This window comes from Triturus cristatus, chromosome 5_1 (assembly GCF_964204655.1).
Source record: "Triturus cristatus chromosome 5_1, aTriCri1.1, whole genome shotgun sequence".
NCBI lineage: Eukaryota > Metazoa > Chordata > Amphibia > Caudata > Salamandridae > Triturus > Triturus cristatus.
Genome location: NC_140587.1, coordinates 405,277,321 through 405,301,265, shown reverse-complemented (window position 1 = coordinate 405,301,265; position 23,945 = coordinate 405,277,321). Strand labels below are relative to the sequence as shown.

At 51.4% G+C, this 23,945-nt stretch overlaps 1 protein-coding gene across 15 annotated transcripts in view; it reads right to left on the bottom strand.

Moving 5' to 3' along the window:
- Nucleotides 1-23,945, bottom strand: part of UBR5 (ubiquitin protein ligase E3 component n-recognin 5) — a 2,036,132-nt gene that overhangs the window by 441,552 nt on the left and 1,570,635 nt on the right. For all 15 annotated transcript variants that reach the window (XM_085605144.1, XM_085605147.1, XM_085605145.1 and 12 more), the window contains one exon: nucleotides 6,285-6,528. In XM_085605144.1, coding sequence (XP_085461270.1) covers nucleotides 6,285-6,528 — 244 coding nt within the window. The remainder of the gene's footprint in view (nucleotides 1-6,284; nucleotides 6,529-23,945) is intronic.

The following is a 23,945-nucleotide window of genomic DNA, read 5'->3' as shown; positions in this document are numbered from 1 at the left end:
AAGGGCATATCCATGAGGGTGCTCTGGACATCCCCTAAGAAAGACGTGGACCGCAGCCAGGCGTGGCGGCGGAGCGCCACCGTGGTTGACTCGCCCTACCCAGCGAGTCCGTAGTGTCTAGTCCACATCGAATAGCATGTTGCGCTGCATCCCACCCGTCAGCAAGAGCCTGGGCGAGCCGCGTCCGGGCCTCCTCTGGACACTGGGGCAGCACGTCCTCCACCGTATCCCACAGAGAGTGAGAATAACAGTCCAAGAGGCAAGCGGTGTTCAAGGACCGCAGTCCCAAACTAAGGGAAGAGAACAGCTTCTTACCGAACTGTTCCAGCCTCTTGGATTCCCGATCCAGGGGAGCGGACGGGAAGGAGGATTGGGAAGTAGAGGCCTGGATAACCAGGCTCTCGGGCGTGGGGTGTTGGGACAGAAAACTGGGGTCGCCCGGAGCAGGGCGGTGGCGCCGGGCCACGTTCCGATCCACAGGAGGTACTGTGGAGGGCTTGGACCAGGTGCCCTTCAAAACGTCCACTAGTGCCTCATTGAAATGCAGCAGAGGCTCCGAGGAGCTTGCTGACTGTTGAAGCACTTCAGTGAGGAGGTTAGTCCTCACGGCCACAGCAGGCAGCTCCTGCCCAAGGGCTTCGGCCGCCTTGCGTAGCACCACGGAAAATGCAGCACATTCCTCCGAAGCCACAGTCGGAGGAGAGATGAAACCACTGTCCGGGGAGGTGTCCAGACCACTGGCATCCCCCAGCTCATCTGCCCAGTCCTGAGATAAGTCGGCCTGCAAGGCCAGAGAGTCCTCAGACCCCTCCCAGTCGCCCCGTCATCCGATTCCTGATAAACAGGGGGAATATTCGGAGCCGGACGGTAGATGAAATTGTCATCCATCGGCTCCGGGCCTGAACCGGGGAACAGCGTCGTCCGGAGACGGCGCCGGGGGTGGAACCGGTGTCGGCGGAGGAGGCATCGTGAGGTCGACCGGCACCGACTGAGATCCAGGCCTGGATCCCACGGGGAACTGCGGCGTCGGGACCGAAGTCTATGACGGCGCCGGGGCCAGAGCCGCCGGCTCGCTAGGCCTCCCAGTCAAGCCCACGGGGCCCGGAGGCATGCCGGCAGGCGTCGACGGTGGAGCCAGGCCCCTCATGGCTGAGAGGAAGGCACTGATCTCCGCCGGAGTCGCGTCAGTCCCAGGGCCCGGTGGGTGTGGGGACAGACGCAGCTCCGGCGGAGCCACGGGGGTGGTACCGAGTCGCGCGACCGGCGATGTGAGTCCAAAGAGCGGTGTCGTCTCTTGGACTTCTTACCATGCTTCGACTTACCCGAAGACTTGGAATCCGACGAGTGGAGATGGTGGCTGCGGCTCCGCGACCGGTCCTGCGACCTCCTCCTGGACCGGGACCTCGAACGGCGCGGAGCCGAGTGTCGGAGCTCGAGAAGCTTGCGGGACCGCTCCCGCCTAGCCTTCGAGGTCAAGGACTGGCAGTCGAGACACGACTGTGCACCGTGGTCGGCACCCAGGCAGTACAGGCACCGGCGGCGTTGGTCCGTCACCGACATCAGTCGGTGACAGGAGTTACAGGCTTTAAACCCAGGCATCCTACCGGCACCAGTTTGAGTTGAGTAGACAAGAGTCCAAAAAGTTTTAGTCAAAAAGTGACTAAAGGGGTAAGCTCTTCCCGGATCGGGGCTGTCTGGCGCGGAAAAAAGAAGAACTGACGTCAGCGCACAAGGGCGGCGTCTAAGTACTCCGACGACGTCATTCCGGCGCACGACGCTGACGACGGACGCGGAGCCGCAGACGACGCCTAGCGACGGGCAAGGGGTATTGCTGACGAAAAATCTTTACGGATCCAGCCTGACGCCTGGGGATATTCTAAGGTGAGGAATCTAACAAACGTGTTTCTTTCAGATTAGCTGTACAGTCCGTCTCGGAAATAATGTCTTGAACACATAGACGGATACCAGAAAAGACAATACTGCAACCAACAGTAAAAGTCTGCAACAAGGACTAGAAACCACAGAATTCATGAAAACCCAGACATGAGACGTTGGACCGCTGAGTCAGGCAAATCCCTAGGACGCTCCTGAACATTTTCAGGGAAACTGCCATCACGCATCCAGGCATGGCAACAGAGCAACTGACCTGGCCATAGCCCGACCCACAGAGTCAGTGGTGCCCATGGCCAACCAAATGGAAAACTGTGCCAGTTTCCGGCCATCATGAAGCAGCCGATCCAGGTCAGTTTGAGGGCCCTCCGGAAGAGAGGAAAGGATACACTCGACCGAGTCCCAAAGGGTAAAAGTAGCCCGTGCAAACACGCAAGACATGTTCAAGGACCGAAGGCCCGTGCTGGTGGATGCAAAGACATGACAGGCACACGACTTCAACTAATGAGACTCCCTAAAAGCAGGAAGTGACGGAGGAGGGGAGGAAGGTAGCGAGACTGAGGCTGCCTGAACTACCAGCCCTTGAGCCCTAGGATGGAGGGACAAACAGACAGGGTAATCTGGAGCTGGGCGATGATAATGTGCAATAGCACGACTCACAGGGTCACCCTATGAGAGCCTCGCCCAAGTCCCAAGAAGAATGTCATATAATGACCCACCAAAAGGCAGCAAGGACTCCACCTCCATGGCGCCCTGGTGGAGTAGATACAAAAGGGATCAGAAGGCAGAGAAAAAGAGAGGTTGCATCTGTAAGCTATTTGCAGCTTTGCGAACCACTCTTGCAAACGCTGCACCAGCCTCCGTGGCCATTCTAGGTGGCGACAATAAGCCATCTGTAGGGTACGGTTGTAGGCTAACCCGTCAACCAAGAGGCAGAGGTTCTGTAGCCCGAGGACTACCCAAAGCCTGCCAGTGCCCCATGGGAACCTGCTCCGAGGAGCATCAAAACAACCTTGGGGGTGATGAACTACCAGGGGCCTCATCCTCTTCCACCAACAGATGAATAGCAGGGAACAGCACCGGTGCGAAGACGGCGTCGCATCGACAGCCACCAAAGAGGACTCGCCCGCCCAGCATCAGGCCGGCGTCGACTCAACCTCCACCGAGATGGGGAACTGCGGTGAGGAACTGCGACGACTCGGAATCTAGCTCTGCGCTGCACCGGGATGTGCGGGGATGCCACAAGAGGGCATGACGTCTGACTGGGATGCCCCTCCGGGCAATGTCCTGACGTCGCAGCGACTCCGGAACCGGAGTCAGAGTACTGGATCGGCACCGAAGGCGAACCAGCCGGCGAATTCCCGATCTGGGCTTCTACCACCTCTGTGGGGCCTGAAGGCACGCCAGGGAGAGGGGGTGACCCAAAGATGGCCTGTAAAGCCCAAGAATAGGCTTCCATCTGGGTTCTAGTCGCCCCAACACCAGGAAATGATGGGTAGGTGGGGGTCAACTCCTGGGGGTTCGTGTCCTGTGAAGACCGGGAGCAGCGGGCCCTGACGTCATGTTTATGTGAGGTCGAAGATATTGGTGACTTCTTCTTGTGCTTACCTGCGTCAGAGGTGTGACATCCACGGGAACGACTCCGTGACCTGTCCTGACCAGAAGCCCCAGCTCGAGATGGAGACTGGCGACGCGAGTACTCCTAACAGGACAGCCGGGCGGACAACATCTTCGGCTTCAGCTGCCGGCACGCACTCCTCAGAGGTGTGGTGCTCTCCCAAGCACCACATGCAGATCTTCTGTAGATCCGTCACCGACATCTGCTGCATACAGGTCTCACACGACTTGAAGCCCTTAGGCATCGCACACTGTTACCAGACGCTAAAAGGCGTCGATAAGGTCGGAAAACAAAAACAGGCCATAGGAACCGCTTCTCCTGGATCCGTGTTGGGACGCTGAAAAAAAGGAAACTAACGTGAGCGTGCCGGGAGGGACTTCTATGGCTCCATTGATGTTATATCCGTGGACATCAGGACGGAGCCATGCGATGCTGTCCCCTGGCGCGCAGAGTTACTGCTGAAGATTTTACGGATCCAGTCCGACGCCTGGGGTTATTCCAAATTAAAGAATCAGTGGCTAGATGTCGCTATCAGACTGAGCTTTTCAATTGGAGCTTTCTCAGCGCTGTCTCTTCTTGTGCTTGTCTATGTAACGTTTCACCTCACTTTCCCTGTTGGCCTTTGAGTTCAATGATGCCAGTACCCATAGGTCTTGGGAGTTGTGGGTCGACCCCAGACACCAAAAGCAAAAATGGTGGGGATCTGTCACAGACATCTCTTTCCAACAGCCCCCACAGTGCCTAAAACCGGTCGTCTTAGGGGGTGACATACCTGGCACTGTAGAAAAGTTTGGAAATATATGACAAAAAAAAAAAAAACGTTTGTGAGAGACACAGAAAGCTTTGTATTTGTGTCTAGAGACATGGAAAGAAAAGAAATGTCATAAGTACACACGTGTGGTGCTTATGTAGGCGCAGCGCCTTGCTTCCAGAATGGAATGGTATCAGTGTAGAGCTGTATGGGACCACCTTCCAGGGTGCAGAGGTAATAAGAAAAGATTTCCGGATGCTATCTGACACCTGGGGAATATTTAAAAGGTGAGTAATCAGTGGCTAGAAGTATCTATTAGAAAATATAACAGATAGGACTACTCCGAGCCTGTTAAGGGACTACAGAACCATACTGTGGTCTCATGTAAATGTAAAAATACCTGTACCCCCAGAGTATGAATTGAACTGTGACCATTTTCAGTCAAAATAGCCAGGGAAAGGGAACAGGAGTGTACGCCACAAAGGGGTGCACCATGGGGACACCCTTTAACATGTAAGCCAAGATCTAATGGCTCATTAAAAAAACAAAAGAGAAAGTAGGATTACATAGTTGAGACCTCAGGCAGAACGCATACAGTCTGACAGATAATGTACAAGGCCAGGTCAGCATAGATTTACAAACAATTGCAGAGGATGTTTGTTCCAGTAGCACGGAATGAGGACTGTGTGGTTAGCATGGAGCTGAGCGGAAATGTGTGTATTGTGTGTGGTGTATGAGGTTCCGATTCAACTGTGGATCCGAAATTAAGGCCCCAAGGACAAGTGGTGCACAGAAAGTTATCACAGTCCTTAAAAGGTTTCTATTGATCTAGGCAAATGATAAATGATAATTTGAAAACAATAATATGTCTATATGGAAAGATACATTCAGTATAGAGGAAGCATAGGCTATAATTAATGTCCCACTATCTACCAAATGAAAAGAATTAAGAAACAATTCTATTGCCCAGATGTACAATCAACACATTTGGTTCTTAGGATGAGAGATGAGATATACTAATTTCCGAGAAAATGTGTTTGTAGGGGAAATCAGTGTCAGGGAACAAAAATCTGCATCTGTAACAAAGAAGTCATTAGTACTCTAACCAAATTACACTTTGTCAACTACAGTCTGGAAAATAAAATATCAAAATAAATGAATGGTCTCAATTAAGAAATACATAGATCAATACTATAATTCCTCATCATTATGTGCCTCAAAATTAAAGGTACTAAAATGTTCAACAAATGCAGTGGAGCAATTCAATGCATGTATAACTGAGAGGTTATCATAAATTCAATGTTTTCTCCCTAATAGCTGGCAATCTAAACACACACATTGAGTGGTGTCCTAGCTTGTGAATCTAGATGATCTGTGCTTTATATCCTAGGTTGTCATGTAAACCAAGTAATAAAGACGAAATAAAAAGAAAATACCTTTTTGCCATAAAAGGACTGCCTCACAAAAACTAACAGGATGATGCTGGTAACAGTTACAAAAAAAAAAAAAGACATGGGAATGTTACAAGACACCAAAATTCATAGAGCAAAAATACAAGCACCCACGATTTACGTGGCAGGAAAGTTTTTAGAAAGACGGAGCCTAGTACTAAGTGATTGGGCTATAGAAGCTGGAACAAATAATTGTCTCAACTGCTAAGGACTAATATCATAAAACAATGAAGTTACTGTCTCACTTAAAGAGGGAAGTGTCCCATTTCAGCTCCCAGAATCTGTTGCTGTTCAGACTCAATTAACCTTAATGCCCTTTTCTTTTATAGAGGAATCGGGCATAATGGATTCAGCTGCTTTTTCATTTAAAATGCGTTTCCTTTTAAATTGAACCAAAAAAGTAAATTAATTACTTTTCTCCTATTGTTAACTGCAGATGAGCAAATAAGTATGAAACAAAAACACAAAGAATTCCTTTTTTTCTCGTAACTATCAAAGAAGTTCCTGCGATGACGACACATTTTTATTGAGATAAAACTATACACGTAAATGAGCAGTCTCAAAATTGACTTACTTGTGTGAGTTCCTTTGTTGGCATTTTGAATGCAGTCTAGATTTGGCAGTTTTTCATTTGATAGAAAGGCTTGGGCAACGGCTGTATAAAAACTTCTTGCAACACCACTGCCCTCTCCTGGCTCATCTTTAAAAGTAACTTTAACTCTGTGTACTACCAGAGGACTAGTAGCACATCTTCGGCCAAAGTGGTTGTTGAGCTGCCTCATTGTCTGTTGAATCAGAAGGTCTCGATCTCTATCAACCTAGCAAAGAATACATTTGTTGTTAAGACAGTGAGCAAACAAGTTGTTCCTCCTAAATCCAACACTTAATACTAACGACTCCCGGTAGCAAGATAGGGGGCCACAGAGGACAAGGAAAACAAGGCAAAGAGATACTGGAAGGTCTTGCCACATACTAATGAGTAAGAGGACAGAATTACCATTATGACCACTGCATTAATCCTAGTCAATAAAGGCACTCTCCTAATCACAACTTAAGTGTAAGATGCCACCAAGTGGTGTCACTGGAAATTGGTTCTCAAAGATGCTGTAACCAAAACCTTTAGCTGTTACAGACACAAGCACACATTACACTGTGGGTACCATTGCCAGCTGCCTTGTTAAAAAATAAATCAGCTATCTAAAATCAAGCATTGAAAAAGCTAAGTAACCAGATATTTTCATTGTTAAAAGCTTACTCTGTCTTGTGCATGACACTTTATGGTAGGGAGAGGATGGTTAACCATTCATTAGGAGTATGAGTAGTGGGTACGGTTTAGGGGTGGGGTGGGTGTCGCAGTCTGGTGGTAGGCAGTATTGCAGGCAATAGGGCAAGAGGTTTAATCACAAGGTTGGTACCATAATGCAAGTCCAATTCAAGATTGATTTACAGGATCTGTGCAACATAACCTCCAAAGGGCACTCTGATCATTGCATGGTGGCAACACGCGAGACCAGACATGAATAGCAAATATTCTTCATTGAGCGGTAGGGACGTGAAGATTTGCCAGTAATAGTATATAGACTAGGAGTAACAAACTTACTATAAAGGAAACAACCTTTATCCAACAGCCTCACTCCCCATTATTCCCAACTTTTGGGTAGATTTCATATTATACAGTCTGATAGATGGAGAAAGATGAAAAGCAGGCAATGGGCAAAGCAAATACATTAAGATATACTGGGAAAATTGTGTGTTGGTTGCAAGTAAACAAGCCATTAGTTGTGTGGCATGCACAAGTAATGGGTTCACATTTGGCCTTCAATGGGAACCAAACACCTCACTGTAGCGCTCGACTCAGGATAGCAGAGCATGGCAGTCCAAGCCTACTCAAGGGCGGTGGTGTGTGCTAGTAGAACAAGTTACTAACCTTCGGTAACGATGTATCTGTAAGAAACATTAGTTAGTTAGATTCCTCACCTTAGAATATCCCCAGGCGTCAGACTGGATCCGGAAGATTTTTCGTCAGCAATACCCCTTGCGCGTCGCTAGGCGTCGTCTGCGGCTCCGCGTCCGTCGTCGGCGTCGTGCGCCGGGATGACGTCGTCGGAGTACTTAGACGCCGCCCTCGCGCGCTGACGTCAGTTCTTGTACATAGCCTTCCGCGCCAGGAACGCAGAGCCATGCAAAGACCGACACTGGTGCCAAAAATAAAATCTAGGGGCCTGAAAGGACAACCTTAACCCTAGATGTCAGTTCGCAGAACGGGGAGGATGGGTGGGTCGGTGAGGAATCTAACTAACTAATGTTTCTTACAGATACATCGTTACCGAAGGTTAGTAACTTGTTCATCTGAAAGAAACACGTTAGTTAGATTCCTCACCTTAGAATAGATACCCAAGCAATACCATCCCCGGTGGTGGGTCTGCGAACCAAGATCACACCAGAAAGTCCTGGAGGACAGAACGGCCAAAGAAGCCATCCCTCCGGACTTGGCTGTCAAGGCAATAATGCCTGGCAAACGTGTGTAGCGAAGCCCACGTCGCCGCCTGACAGATGTCCTGCAAAGGGACTCCCCGTCCCAAGGCAGTAGTAGCCGCCGTGGCCCGAGTAGAATGGGCGCGCAGCCCAACAGGAGGGTCCTTTTTAGCCAAGGAATAGCAGATTTTTATACACAAAACGACCCACCGAGAGATGGTTCGTTTGTGCACAGCTTTCCCCTTCTTAGCGCCCACGTACCCAACAAAAAGCTGGTCGTCCACCCGGAACTGTTTTGTGCGGTCCAGATAAAAGGAGAGCGCACGTTTCGGGTCCAGACGGTGGAGCCTCTCTTCCTCTTTGGAAGGATGCGGAGGCGGAAAGAAGGTGGGCAAGGTGACAGACTGCCCAAGGTGAAATGGAGTCACCACTTTAGGAAGAAAGGAGGGACGAGGCCGAAGGACAACCTTGTCCGGATGAACAGATAGAAAAGGAGGCTTTGAAGATAAAGCCTGGAGCTCACTCACCCGTCTAGCCGAGGTGATGGCTACCAGAAAAGCAGTCTTTAGAGTTAGAAGACGAAGAGGGCAATTGTGAAGAGGCTCGAAGGGAGCGCACATCAGGAATGTCAAAACCAGATTCAAGTCCCACTGAGGCATTACAAAAGGGACAGGAGGGAACGTGTGTGTAATGCCTTTGAAAAAGCGTGTAACCACAGGGGACTTGAAAAGAGAAGGCTGATCAGGAAGCCGCAAGAAGGCGGAGATGGCAGCAAGATAACCTTTCAGGGTGCCCAGGGCAGAGCCCTGCCGGGCCAGAGAAAGAAGGAAGAGGAGAACCTCAGAAAGAGGGGCGGAAAGGGGATCCACAGCCTTTGCTGTGCACCATGCCACAAATTTGTTCCACCGGCAGGCGTATACCGACTTTGTGGAGGGACGCCTGGCTGCCAGAATGATATCACAGACTTCAGGAGGCAAGTCAAATGGCATCAACTGCCGCCGCTCAATTTCCACGCATGGAGGTGGAGGCTGGACAGGTTCGGGTGGAGGACCGTCCCCTGCTGCTGCGACAGAAGATCCTCCCGAAGGGGCAGACGTATCGGGGGATCGGTCAACAGACTGAGTAGCTCGGGATACCAGTATCTTCGTGCCCAATCCGGAGCCACCAAGATGACTTGGGCCCGGTCGCGCCTGATCTTCTTCAGCACTCTGGGCAGAAGTGGTATAGGCGGAAAGGCGTACAACAGACCGCAACTCCACTCGTGACGAAAAGCGTCGCCGAGCGAGTGCCGCCTTGGAAATTCCAACGCGCAGAACTGCTGACATTGCGCGTTCTCTTCGGTGGCGAATAGATCTAACCAAGGCTCTCCCCACTGCTGAAAGAGGCCTTGCACCACTTCGGAGTTCAGACGCCATTCGTGATCCATCATGCACCGGCGGCTGAGTTCGTCTGCTCTGGCGTTCAGAGAGCCCGCCAGATGTTGAACCACCAGGGTGACGCCCTGGTGTTCCAGCCATGTCCAGAGGCGCAGAGCCTCCTGACAAAGGGTCCACGACCCCACCCCGCCCTGTTTGTTGCAGTACCACATGGCGGTGGTGTTGTCCGTGAACACCTGCACGACACTTCCCCTGACAGAGGGAAGGAAGGCTTTCAGTGCAAGCCGGATCGCTCTCAACTCCAACAGGTTGATGTGGAGACGAGACTCCGCCGGAGACCAGAGGCCTCTGATCTCCGCCTCTCCCATATGGCCACCCCATCCCAGGAGGGACGCATCCGTCACTACGACATGCTCCGGTTGGGGAAGGGAGAGGCTCTTGCCCTTGACCCACTCGCGGTCCGTGAGCCACCACTGCAACTGCTGTGCAGTACCCTCCGAGATCAAGACATGGTCGGACAGGTTGCCGTGATGCTGGGCCCACTGAAACTTCAGGTCCCACTGCAGAGCCCGCATGCGCCGCCTGGCGTGATGCACTAGTAGGATGCAGGAGGCCATCAGCCCCAGAAGCCGCAACACTAGCCTGACCGAAACCCGGGATAGAGGCCGAAAGATGGGAATCAGGGCCTGTATATCCCGGACCCGCTGTTCCGGAGGATGGACCCGGAACTGCGCCGAATCGAGAACCGCTCCGATGAAGAGGAGCTTCTGAGAGGGACTCAAGTGTGACTTCGGCACGTTGATGGAAAACCCCAGCAAATGCAGGAGATCCGCCGTAGTCTGGAGGTGGGAGACGACTGCCTGGGGCGAGCCCGCCTTCAACAACCAGTCGTCGAGATAGGGGAAGACTGGGACCCCTGATCTGCGCAGATGAGCTGCGACCACCGCCATCACTTTCGTGAACACCCGAGGGGCACTGGTGAGGCCGAAGGGGAGCACGGTAAACTGAAAGTGCTCTTGGCCCACCGTGAACCGCAGGTAACGCCGGTGGGCCGGCAGGACGGGGATATGGAAATATGCGTCCTGCAAGTCCAACGCTACCATCCAGTCTCCAGGATCTAGGGCAGCTAAAACCTGAGCCAACGTCAGCATCTTGAACCTTTCCTTTCGGAGGAAGGCATTGACGTTCCGGAGGTCCAAGATAGGGCGCAGGCCCCCCTTGCCCTTCTTGGGAACCAGAAAGTAGTGGGAATAACAACCACGACCTACTTCTGGACTCGGAACGCGCTCGACGGCCCCCTTGGCCAAGAGAGCCGAAACTTCCTCGCGGAGAAGATCCAAATGATCCCCCGAGATACGGTGGTGCTGTGGTGGCATGGCTGGAGGGGTCGTCTCGAAGGGGAGGGAGTAGCCCCTTCGGACGATTTGCAGCACCCACCTGTCCGATGTTATGGACCGCCAGTGGAGCAGGTGATGGCGAACTCTGCCGCCCACTGGCGTGGTATGGGCCTGAAAGCTCGGACTAGGAAGGCTTTGAGGCGGATGCTGCCGGGGTGGATGTGGGCTGACCACGTCGTCCTCCATTTCCGCCACGGCGGAAGCCACGTCCGCGACCGCGCGCAGGTTGGTTCTGCGGCTGGTGGCTTTGCGGACGTGAGGAGGCGCCCCTTCCTTGGCCACGAAAGGGGCGAAAAGCGGAGGTGTGCGCCCGCGGAGCCGAGAGGCCCAAGGACTTGGCCGTAGCCCGGGAGTCCTTAAAACGGTTCAGCGCACTGTCCGCCTTCTCACCAAACAGGCGAGTGCCATCAAAGGGCATGTCCATGAGGGTGTTCTGGACATCCCCGGAAAATGACGTGGACCGCATCCAGGCGTGGCGGCGGAGCGCCACCGTGGTGGAAATCGCCCGACCTAGCGAGTCCGTGGTGTCAAGCCCACATCTTATGGCGTGCCGTGCTGCATCCCTCCCATCGGCCAGAGCCTGGGAAAGACGCGTCCGGACCTCCTCCGGACACAGGGGCAGCACGTCCTCCACCGTATCCCACAGAGAATGGGAATAACGGTCCAAGAGACAGGCGGTATTTAAAGACCGCAGGCCCAAACTAAGGGACGAGAACAGTTTCTTGCCAAACTGCTCGAGTCTCTTGGAATCCCGGTCCGGCGGAGCGGTCGGGAAGGAGGATTGGGAAGTAGAGGCCTGGATAACCAGACTCTCGGGGGTAGGGTGTTGGGACAGGAAGCTGGGGTCGCCCGGAGCAGGGCGGTGGCGCCTGGCAACGTTCCTATCCACAGGAGGAACTGTGGAGGGCTTGGACCAGGTGCCCTGCAGAACGTCAGTGAGGGCCTCGTTAAACGGCAGCAGAGGCTCAGTGGAGCTTGCTGAGGTTTGAAGCACCTCAGTGAGGATGTTGGTCCTCACAGCAATGGCAGGCAACTCGAGCCCAAGGGCCTCAGCCGCCTTGCGCAGCACCACAGAAAATGCTGCACCCTCCTCCGAAGCCACGGTCGGAGGAGAAGTGAATCCAGCGTCTGGCGAGGTGTCCAGCCCGCTGGCCTCCCCCAGCTCATCTGCCCAGTCCTGAGAAAGCTGTGACTGAACAGCTAGAGGGTCCTCGAACCCCTCCCAGTCGCCCCCTTCTTCCGATTCCTGATAAACAGGAGGAATGATCGGAACCGGACTGTAGAGATGGTAGGTCTCTAGCGGCGTCGGATGCGGCGTCGGCGGACGCCGTGCCGGCGTCGGGTCCGGATGAGGGCTAAACTGGAGCGTCGGCGTCACAGGCGTCGGCGTCGCCGGTGACGGCGTCGGCGGCGCCGGTGACGGCGTCGGTGGTTCAGGCGTCGGCGCCGGTGGAGGAGTGACAAGGTCAACCGGCGTCGACTGGGGCCCAGGCATGGGCCCCGCGGGGACCTGCGGCGTCGAGACCGGAGTCGTCGACGGCGCCGGGGCCGGAGCCGCCGGCACGCGAGGTCGCCCAGTCGAGCCCGCGGGGCCCGAAGGCGCGCCAGCGGGCGTCGACGGCGGGGCCAGGCTCCTCATGGCCGAGAGGAAGGCACTGATCTCCGCCGGCGTCGCGTCAGCCCCAGGGACCGGAAGGTATGGGGGCGGACGCGGCACCTGCGGCTCCGCCGGAGCCGCGGGGGTGGAACCACTTGGACCCTCGGCCGAGTCGCGCGACCGGCGAGGGGAGTCCGAAGAGCGATGTCGCCTCTTGGACTTCTTTGAGTGTTTGGACTTACCCGACGACTTGGAGCCAGACGATCGATGGTGGCGTCGGCTAGGGCTCCGCGAGCGATCCTTGGACCTCCTCCTGGACCGGGATCGCGCACGACGCGGAGCCGAGTGGCGAAGCTCGAGAAGCTTGCGGGACCGCTCCCGCCTAGCCTTCGAAGTCAGGGCCTGACAGTCGTTGCACGACTCCGCGTCGTGGTCGAGGCCTAAGCAATAGAGGCACCGGCGGTGGTGATCGGTCACCGACATCAGTCGATGACAGTCTTCACAAGCCTTGAACCCAGGCATCCTACCGGCACCAGATGTCGACAGACAGGGATCAAAAATGATCAAAAAGATTTAGTCAAAAAAGACTAAAAGGGGTAGCTCTCCCGGATCTGCGCTTACTGGCGCGGAAAAAAGAAGAACTGACGTCAGCGCGCGAGGGCGGCGTCTAAGTACTCCGACGACGTCATCCCGGCGCACGACGCCGACGACGGACGCGGAGCCGCAGACGACGCCTAGCGACGCGCAAGGGGTATTGCTGACGAAAAATCTTCCGGATCCAGTCTGACGCCTGGGGATATTCTAAGGTGAGGAATCTAACTAACGTGTTTCTTTCAGATATCACTGCTCGCAGGCAAGCAATAACAATGATCAATAAATACCTGTCCAGTCTATGCTTTTTCTTTGAAAAATGAAAACTAAATTTCTTACACATAGGCTACTAAATATTACACAATAATTTACAAATATGTACATAAGGCAGGTGGAAATACTCTTGCAACATTACATTTTACCCCTGAAGGGTCATGACCCCAAAAGTCACAGTGCAACCCCATTCAGGTACTAAATGATGCATAACTATACAGCGGGTGCCAGTTCACATCAGTTAAATGTTGTCACATTCCAAGATTAGGATCACATATTAAGGTAACATCTCAATTAAATTTTTCAATTCAAAATCCTTTATTCGATATTTAAAAAATATCATAAAAAGTACAATAAACAGATAAAACATCATCTCAATACATTTCATTTTACATTGACCTTAGGGAGACCATTTAACATCAGTGCATTCGAAGTAACCCTCTAGTGTGTCTCAATCTTATTACAACTCTAATAAAATTCATAATACAAGCCAGTGTCAGTGGATTCTCGGCCCTTTGTAAATATAAAAGAGCAACTTTGGCATGTCTAAACTTCATTTGTTTTAAGTACCTTACTAAAAAGCGGCGTCTGGGTACCGAGTAAAAAGGGCAAAAGAATACAAAATGAAGGGTATCCTGCGGAGACCTATTGTCGCAGCCGCAGGTACCCTTCTGCTCAACCGTAACAGTAAAACCAGGCGGATCAGCCAAAAGATGGTGTAAAAGGTTGAGCCTAAATCGAGTGATTAAAAATCTGTCTTGTGCGTTATATAATAAGGCGAGATATGGTTCCATGCCTTCTACTGACTTTAGTGTGCTATAGATGCAGACTGTGGGCTTGCTTTCTTCTGAGGCCGCTCTACGCGTAATCTCTTTTGCCAGAAAAATTCTTTTGATACTGGTTTTATCCTCAGGGGTAATTGTTGTAGGTTCAGTAAAGAGGTTCTTGCGATCTAGCCTCTTCAGGGCACTCTTTACATAACAACCATGGAATACACATCCCCTTGTCTCTGCCCATACAATCTCTAATTATTTGCCTACTCAGACCAGACTCACTATTAGTCCAAATTCTTAACCAGGCCATAAGCGGTCTAACTTTAATCAGGTCCTCCATATATTCCCTTCCCAGTTCAGCATGGGTAATATAAGCTGACGTGCTTTGTGGGATTTGTAAGACCTTCCTCAAAAATTTGTTTTCCTCAATTTGAATTCGTTGGGTGTTTACAAAGCCCCAAACTTCGGCCCCATACGTTACTTTGGGACAGCAAATTGAGCCATAAAGGTGCATGACCTGTTTGGGCGACCACCTACCCAACCTACATCCATAATTCATTATGGCCCCTGTTGATGCCACTACTTTTGCACTTCGCCCTTCAGTTAAAAATGTAAAATTTGAAAGCCCATCAAATAAAACACCCAGGTAGGAAAAGGTTTTAACCTGTTCCATTATGTGTGTGCCTATTCTATAACAAAACTTTTTGCATGGTTTAGAACCTGTCAACAGTACATATGACTTGGATAAGTTAGCCGATAGACCTAAACTGGCCATAAAACTGACAAACCCATCCAACAAAGTCTGGAGGCCTTTGGGCGTTCGAGCTAAGAGTACCGCATCATCATATAGCAACACCGGTACCGATCGTGAACCTACTCTGGGTGTATCTACATTTAATTTTGAATATGCTACTTACCAGTATGCATCTGTTCTTGGCATGTAGGGCTGCTGACATTCATATCTGTGCATAGATCGCCGCCTAGTGTTGGGTCCGGATGTTTGCACGTTGTTGTCCTGGAAGAGTCTTCGAAGTATCCTGAGATAGGTGACTCCTCCCCTGGACCACAGTGCGCATGGGCATCCTCTCCATCCTCAGATTGTTTTTCGCCATTGTGGCAGTGATGGAGTAGATACAGAAAGTGATGACCATGCTATACAGTAATTCTGAGAGCTGCAGCTGCTACAGGCGCCGGGGAGGAGGGTGGGCGATATGAATGTCAGCAGCCCTACATGCCAAGGACAGATGCATACTGGTAAGTAGCATATTCAGTTCGAGGCATGTGGGCTGCTGAATTCATATCTGTGCATAGAATACATAGCAGTACCTCCCATTAGCGGCGGCTACCAGTGCCAGCTGCAGCGGTCTGAAAAAGAGTTTTGAGAACAGCCTGTCCTACAGCTGCCTGCTGTTTTGAGTGTACATCTACACAATAGTGTTTGGTAAATGTGTGTATAGTGGACCATGTGGCTGCTCTACATATATCATGTAAAGGAATGTTTCCCAGGAAAGCCATGGAGGCCCCTAACTTACGTGTTGAGTGGGCTCGTGGTGGAATTTTTAGTGTGCGTTTAGCCTTTTGATAGCAAATTTGAATACATTTAACGATCCATCTGGCTATACCTGCTTTGGAGATGGCGTTGCCTTTGTGTTGTGGGGAAAAGGCAACGAAAAGTTGTTTTGTCTTCCTAAAGCTTTTGGTTCTGTCTATATAGTACACGAGGGCTCTTTTGACGTCTAGTGTATGGAGCATTCTTTCAGCGACATTTTGTGGATTCTGAAAGAAAACGGGCAGTTCAATCGTCTGATTCATGTGGAACTGCGATATTACTTTAGGCATGAATTTGGGGTTGGTACGTAGTACGACCCTGTTTGTGTGAACCTGTATGAATGGCTCTTGAATGGTTAGTGCCTGGAGTTCACTAACTCTTCTCAATGAAGTGATTGCTACTAGAAAAGCCACTTTCCAGGTGAGGAATTGAATCTCACATGAGCGGAGAGGTTCGAAGGGTGGACCCATCAGTCGGGTGAGGACCAAGTTCAGGTTCCACACTGGTGCTGCTGGGTGTCTTGGGGGAATTACTCGTTTAAGTCCCTCCAAGAAGGCTTTGATGGCAGGCACTCTAAATAAAGAGAGGTGCTGCCTGTTTTGGAGATAGGCTGCTATTGCGGTTAAATGGATACGTATTGAGGTGTATGCCAGATTGCATCGGTATAGGTGTAAGAGGTAACAGATTATGTTTTGAATGGATGCATCTAGCGGGTTAATGTCCTTGTTATTGCAATAAATGACAAACCTCTTCCATTGGCATAGCAAGCTCTGGTAGTGGGTCTTCTAGCTTCCTTAATGATCTCCATACAGTCAGGTGGCAGGTTTAGGTAGCCAAACTCTATGACTTCAGGAGCCAGATCGCCAGGTTCAGCTGTTGCGGATCTGGGTGCTGAATTTCTCCATGGTTCTGCGTCAAATGCGCGGGTTTGATCCGTAGCCTTTGATGCGGCACCACGGAAAGTTCCAGAAAGGTGGTGTACCATGGCTGGCGTGCCCATGTTGGAGCGACCAGGATGAGTGTCAGTGAGTGTTGTCGCAGTTTGCGTGCCACCAGCGGTATCAACGGCGCTGGGGGAAAAGCGTACGCAAATCTGCCGGACCAGTTCATCCATATCGCATTGCCCTGCGACTGTGGATGTGGGAACCTGGCGGCAAAGTTTTGGCATTTTGCGTTTTCGCTTGTGGCGAATAGGTCTATCTCTGGATGACCCCACTGTTGGAAGTATGGTTGGAGTATGGTTGGAGTACTGACGGGTGTAGCTCCCACTCGTGCATCTGGTGGCTGTGTCTGCTGAGCAGATCCGCCATCTGGTTGTCCTTGCCTGGGAGGTGTTCCGCCATGAGGAATATGTTCCTCTGAATGGCCCACTTCCACATGCTCTGAGCCTGATGAGACAACTGTGGAGAGTGCGTTCCTCCCTGCTTCTGTATGTAGTACATGGCAGTCATGTTGTCCGTCCGGATCAACACGACTTTGTTGCACAAGTGTACTTTGAATGCCTTCATGGCTAGGAAGATTGCCATCAGTTCCAGAACGTTGATGTGCATCTTCTTTTGTTGTATTGTCCATAGTCCCTGCACTGTGTAGTTGAGTACATGAGCTCCCCATCCCTGGAGACGCGTCCGCTGTCAGTATTATTTGGGGAACAGGCTCGTGGAACGGTCGGCCCTTGCAAAGGTTTTGTGGATTCCACCAATGCAGAGAGTTGTATGCCCGACCGCTCACCAACACTAGGTCTTTTAATTGCCCGTGAGCCTGATTCCATTGACGTGCCAAGCACTCCTGAAGCGGGCGCATATGTAGTCTCGCGTGCGGGACTATGAAAATGCAGGAGGCCATCATGCCTATCAACTGCATGAACACTCGCGCAGGAAGGGAGTGTTGAGGTTTGAACTTTGAGATCAGCATTTGCATGCTGTTGATCCTCACTAAATTTGGCTGAGCTGTGTCTGCCAGTGTGTCTATGGTCGCACCTAGGTACTGTTGGACGTGTGCGGGTTGGAGATGTGATTTTGGGTAATTTAGTGAGAATCCCAGACTGTGAAGAAGGTGAATGGTGTGGGACATGTGGCTGGCACATTGCTGGGCTGACTTTGCCTGAACAAGCCAGTCGTCCAGGTAAGGGTAGACGTGAATGTGTTGCCTCCGTAGATGTGCAGCCACGGTAGCTAGGCACTTTGTGAAAACCCTGGGTGCTGTTGTCACGCCGAAGGGAAGGACTTTGAATTGGTAGTGCTGCCCCTGAATAGTGAAACTGAGATATTTTCTGTGTGAAGGGTGTATGGGTATGTGGAAATACGCATCTTTGAGGTCTAGTGTGGCTAGGAAGTCTCCCTGTCTGAGCAGCGGGAGAACCTGCTGTAGGGTGAGCATGTGAAAATGCTGAGAGAATGTAGTGGTTGAGGGGTCTCAGGTCTAGTATAGGTCTGAGTGACCCGTCCTTTTTTGGTATTAAGAAGTACAGAGTACACCCCTGTCCCCTGCTGGTGGACGGGCACGACCTCTATTGCGCCTTTTTGCAGCATACTTAGCACTTCCTGCTGTAATAATCCTAAGTGCTCTGAGGACATAGGACGGTGCTTTGGCGGTATTGTGGATGGAGTGGGGGTTAATTCGAGGCAGTAACCGTGTTGGATAACATCTTTGACCCACCTGTCCGTGGTGATGGTATTCCACGTGGACAGGAACCGCTGGAGTCTTCCCCCGACAGGTGTTATATGGTCGGGGGGAAGGGAGAGGGCGTCACTGTTTGTTTTTGGGGGAGGACCTGGTATTGCCGTAACCGCGTCCTCTGCCCTTTGTGCTGGAGCCACGATATCCACCTCGTGTGTTCTTATCATAGGTACTTTGTGTGCCCCCTTTATTGTAGGTCTGCTGTGACCCTTGTCCTCTACCCGCTCCTCTATTTCCGGGGCGACGAAAGGAGCCACTACGAAATGTCTGCGTTTGCAGAGCCCCCATTGATTTCGCAGTGTCTGTGTCTTTTTTTATCTTTTCTAGGGTGGTGTCTACCTCTGGTCCGAATAAGTAGTCGGGGTTGACAGGCTGATTGAGGATGTTATTTTGAACCTCAGGTTTGAATCCGGAGATTCGTAACCAGGCGTGTCGTCGTAGCATGACGCTGGTGTTTATGGCTCTCGCAGCTGTGCACACTTAATGGATGCGTTTGTGAGAAGTTGTCCCTCCCTGATGAGGAGCTCCGCTGCATCTTTGTACTCGTCTGGTAGGTGTTGGAGTAGGGTCTCTAATGTGTCATAGTGTGAGCGATCGTAGCGAGCTAGGAGCGCCTGTGTATTGGCAATGCGCCATATGTTTGCCGCCTGGGCTGCAATCCTTTTGCCGGAGGTCTCTAGAACCTTGGACTCTTTGTCCGGGGGAGGAGCATCACCAGTTGTCTGCGAGTGTGCCCGTTTGCGAGCATTAGCAACTACGATGGAGTCCAGATGTAACTGGCCTCTAATGTACGTAGGGTCTCCAGGTGCAGGCTTGTATTTTTTCTCGATCCTGGGGTTTATTACCCGTGCCCTGGTGGTTTCTTTGAAAATGTCCTTTGCTGGCTTGAGGACACCTTTCAACATGGGCAGAGTCTTTACAGTCCTCTCAGAGGATGCGAAAGTGTCCACCTAGAAATCGTCCTCGATTGTGTCCGAGTGGAGTTGCACTCCATGATTGGCTGCGGCACGTTCAATGAGGGCGTTAAATGCAGCAGTGTCCTCTGTGGGAGACGTTTTTGCGCCATAAAGCTGCGTGTCCTGTGTATCCAGAGCGGCACCTGGGTCTACAGGGTCATCCCAAACTTGATCAGGGTCCTGCTGGCCTTCAGGGTCCATATCCCTGGGGTAGGTGGTGTCGTCACCCATGTAGTCCTCTACTGCATCCGTGTCGGAGTGCGTCGGAGAGAAGGACTGTGGATCTGGGTAAGAGGTGTGGAGGCGTTCATAAAGGACGGGTTAGGATTCCGCCGGCAGTTTTTGCTTTAGCGGGATCCTGTAAGAGTCCAAAGCCTGCTCGGAAGTGATCTTCCGCTTTCGGAGCATGAGCCTGCCGGTGTCGGCGTCGATGAAGTGGGACGGTGATGTCCCAGTAGGAGAGTGTTCAGTAGATGGGGGCCTTGTCTGGGTGACACGTGTTCTGATCTCGAATAGTTTCGGCGCCGTGGATGGCGGCAAACCAAAGGTGATGTTGGTTGGTGCCGAAGGTGCCTTGTGAGCCTTTTTCGGCTCTGAGCCCGACGTGGCCTGGAGGGCTGCCTTTTCTCTGATGCGTTGCAAGGACGCTTGAACTTGTCGCACCTGGAACGCCGACGGTTCTTTGGCGCCGAGTGGTTCCGTAGAGGTAGGTGTGGACTTCTTTGGAGCCACAGGGTCATCGAGTCGAGGAGAGGTAGTAGCTGTCGACGGCGTCGATGATTGGACCGTAGTTGCTGCTTTCGAGGTGGATTGTGATGCAGCGGCCATTTTAACCTTGTTGGTCGGTGCCGATTGTTTCGGTGCCGGGGGCCGAGGCGCTTTGGCGGTACCGATGGCCTTTCTCTTTGGGTCGGCGCCGACATCGGCTGCAGCGAGTTCGGCCCCGAAGTCCCTTTTGGTGCGGTCGGAGCCGACGGGTTTGGCTGGCGTCGAAGGTGTGGTGGTCCTCGAGCCGACCAGTGTTATTTTCACTTTCGGTTTCTGTTGAACCGGTGCGACGATTGGTTTCGGTTTCGTGGAAGGGAAACCAGTCTTTTTGGGTAATAATGGCTCTCGCTGTATGTCCGAGGCCGGGCCAGAGGGCGGGGCCGAGGAACTGCGGGATTGGTCTTGGGTAAGGCCCAAAGGCGATCCCTCGACCGGAGCCGTAGACTGACGCACTGGGATATCTTCTGTTTGGACGGGTAGGCCCTGCTCGTCACTAGAGCTACCTTCTTCGGCCCCTAAGGCCTCATCGTAGTCTCCTACCTCATCGTCGGCTTCTTCCCTGTGAAAAAGCTCTTCATCTACGTCTTCCGATCTGGAACCGTGTTCGGAAGCGGGGCTGGAGGGTATGTTTTCCACGCTTTCAACATCTTCGTCCTCGGTGCTGAAGATGTTGGTCGGGCCGGTGCCGCTTGCTGTGCTTCAAGTCTCGCGGCTCGTCGATTCCGTAGAGTCTTCTTGGATCTGAATCGGGCACAGGCCATACATTTCGCTTCGTCGTGATCCGGTGAGAGGCATTTGTTGCACACCGGGTGGACGTCGATATGTGGATATTTTGCGTGGCAAACAGGACACCGCTTGAATGGGGTCCTCGATTCCATCGTCGATGTAGGGTCGACGGTCGGATATAATGGATCCGAAAAAGTTGGTAAAGTCGCTAAACTAACCAGTAAACTGTCGATACCGATCGGGAACAGTACCGACGAAAACTAAAGGCCTTTTGGCCTGAAAACTAAATTTTCCTAACTTGAGTCAAGATAAGCACATCCGAACCCAATGGCGGAAAAAAACAATCTGAGGATGGAGAGGATGCCCATGCGCACTGTGGTCCAGGGGAGGAGTCACCTATCTCAGGATACTTCGAAGACTCTTCCAGGACAACAACGTGCAAACATCCGGACCCAACACTAGGCGGCGATCTATGCACAGATATGAATTCAGCAGCCCACATGCCTCGAACACATAGTGCCTGTTCTAACCCATTTATGTATAGTGAGAACAGGAACGGGGCCAAGATACATCCCTGGCGTACCCCGCTGGTGCAGGGGAAGGGAACTGTGGTATCACCCTCCAAATTGTAACGCACTTTAGCAGAGGTGTTCCAGTGGAGTGCTCTCAAGATAACTAGGCCCTCTTCTACCCCTAGTTTAATCATCAAGTTCCAAAGCTTTTCTCTGTTGACATGGTCAAAAGCCGATGAGAGGTCCATAAAGCCCATATATACCGACTGATTACTTGCAATAGTGTATTTAGCTGTTAATAAATAAAGGTTCAGACACTGGTCTGTAGTTGACCTTCCTGTTCTGAATCCGTATTGCAAGTCTGTAATTATATGGTGTTCATCAGCCCAGTCTAAGAGGCGGTTTAGGACAACTCTCCCCAAAACTTTCGCCGTTACATCAATTAGAGAAATCGGTCGGTAACACAGAGGGTCATCCTTTTTTCCCTTTTTAAAGATTGGAACTATTGTGGCTTCAGACCAGGATCTTGGCATACCTGTGGTGACCGCCGTGTTTATTACTCTTGCGAGGATGGGTGCCCAAAGTTCAACCTTACTTAAGTAGCGATCCAGAAGAATGCCGTCCGGGCCTGGGGCTTTGTTTTGCGTCAGCCCCTTGATCCCCGCTACCAGTTTATCCACCGTAAATTCAACATTTGTCGTCCATGGGCAGATTGCCCCCTCCCCCCTCGTTTGCTCGTTTGCATGGTTATACAGTACTTTGAAATGATCAAACCATTGCTCCGGGAGAATGGTTGTACCAATTTCCGGAGCAACCGCATCCTGGAAACAAGGGTTATTTATTATTTTCCAGAATGCCCTAGGATCTCTTCTGTCTGCAGCCTCCCGTATATTTTCCCATGTCTGTGATTGAAGTGCCAATTTCCTTAATTTAATTGCTTTTTTTGTATGCTGACCTACATTGTGCAATGCGCACCTTGTCTCTAGGGACTTTTTTTAAGCTTTCTTTCAGTTCATTGTGAGCCCTAGAGCAATTTCTATTGAACCATCTAGGAGAGCGTTTCACTAACCCTTTCACGGGGGATTTTAGTAGGCCATCTATGAGGTGTGCCATCGCCTCAAAGGCTTTGACCACCATAGGTCCCTCCAATGAGGGATCTAAACACACCCCAATCATTTCTTTACCGTCCTCCATTAAGGATCTGTAGAAGGCGTCCCCATCCACCTTGGCCCATCTGAGCCTTCTCCCTTGATCAATTGCCCTCAGTGTACTGTTTGCCTTAGCACTTTTCTTATTGTTACAGGGGGGCCAGATCTTAATCCTCAAGACGAACGGATTGTGGTCACTGAATATGCTCCATTCAATGCCAGCCTTATTTATCCAGTCCCAAAAAGGGATAGAAACTGCTATATAATCTATAATGGAGCAATACCCTCTTCCCTTGAATGTTGGGGTAACTTCATGACCGTCTTTAGGTCCCATCAGATCTAATGTGTGCCTAAGTGCATGATTGTTCAAAACCCTCTCTAGCTCCGACCCATCAGGGGTATGTTCGAAGTGCGAGCCTTTTTCTACTGTGCAACCGGTCCAGGCACCCTCCGTCCATCTTAGATTGGAGCACAGGTGACAGTTTAGGTCACCCGCTAGGATCACATACGGGGCCACTACTGTCTTCCTCTGCGCTAGCTCTTCGGTCAGTAAATTGTCTAAATCTTGTATTATTAAGCTCTCCCCAGTCCCTGCAATGGCATTGTATATTAGCTGAGTTCCACTACAGGTCAGTCCACACTCCTTCTAACTGTAGGTCCACGTATGTAATTAGCCCTCCCATTGGTCTTCCCGGAGCCATTTTCCGTGTGGGCACAACAAAACACTTATACCCAGCAAGATGAAAGGGATTATGGTCCACCACCCAGGTTTCCTGTAAACAAATTACACGGAATCTACTAACGTACTGTCTCCACTCCTGGTTATGGAATTTGGAAGCTAACCCCGCAATATTCCATGAAACCATTTCAATCCCTCCTGCCATTACAATCCTAGTGGGCCTGTATGGGTGTTGGGAGAGGGAGCCGTTACTTCAATATTAGCTTTATTTGATACAGACTCAATTTGGGCAACTTGTACATGTTGTAATTGAGAGGACACCTGTGCTTCCAACTCGGTAACCTTTTTCTCCTGCGAGCCTACTTGGCTCCCCACCAAGTTATCCAATATGCATTTAGTTGCGATGATATTGTCCAAAAACCTCTCCCCACCCAAGTGACCGATTTACTCCGTTTAGAATGGTCTTGGTCTTTGACTGTAGGGGGGGATTGATCAAAAGTCAGCTCCTGGGCAGTTTGCTCAACTTGACCTTCCACCCCTTGCAGTCAATCCCACTCCTCCATAAACATGAGGGGATCAAACCTATTTGACAGGGCTAGTCCACCTTGATTCCTTGATGGAGCATATGACTTTATGCCATAGACATCCTTGCTGTTCTGATAAAACTCCTCTCTGCCTTGGATTGCCCAATTCCTAGACAGGGGACTTGATTCATTGGCATAAAAAAACCATAGGGGTG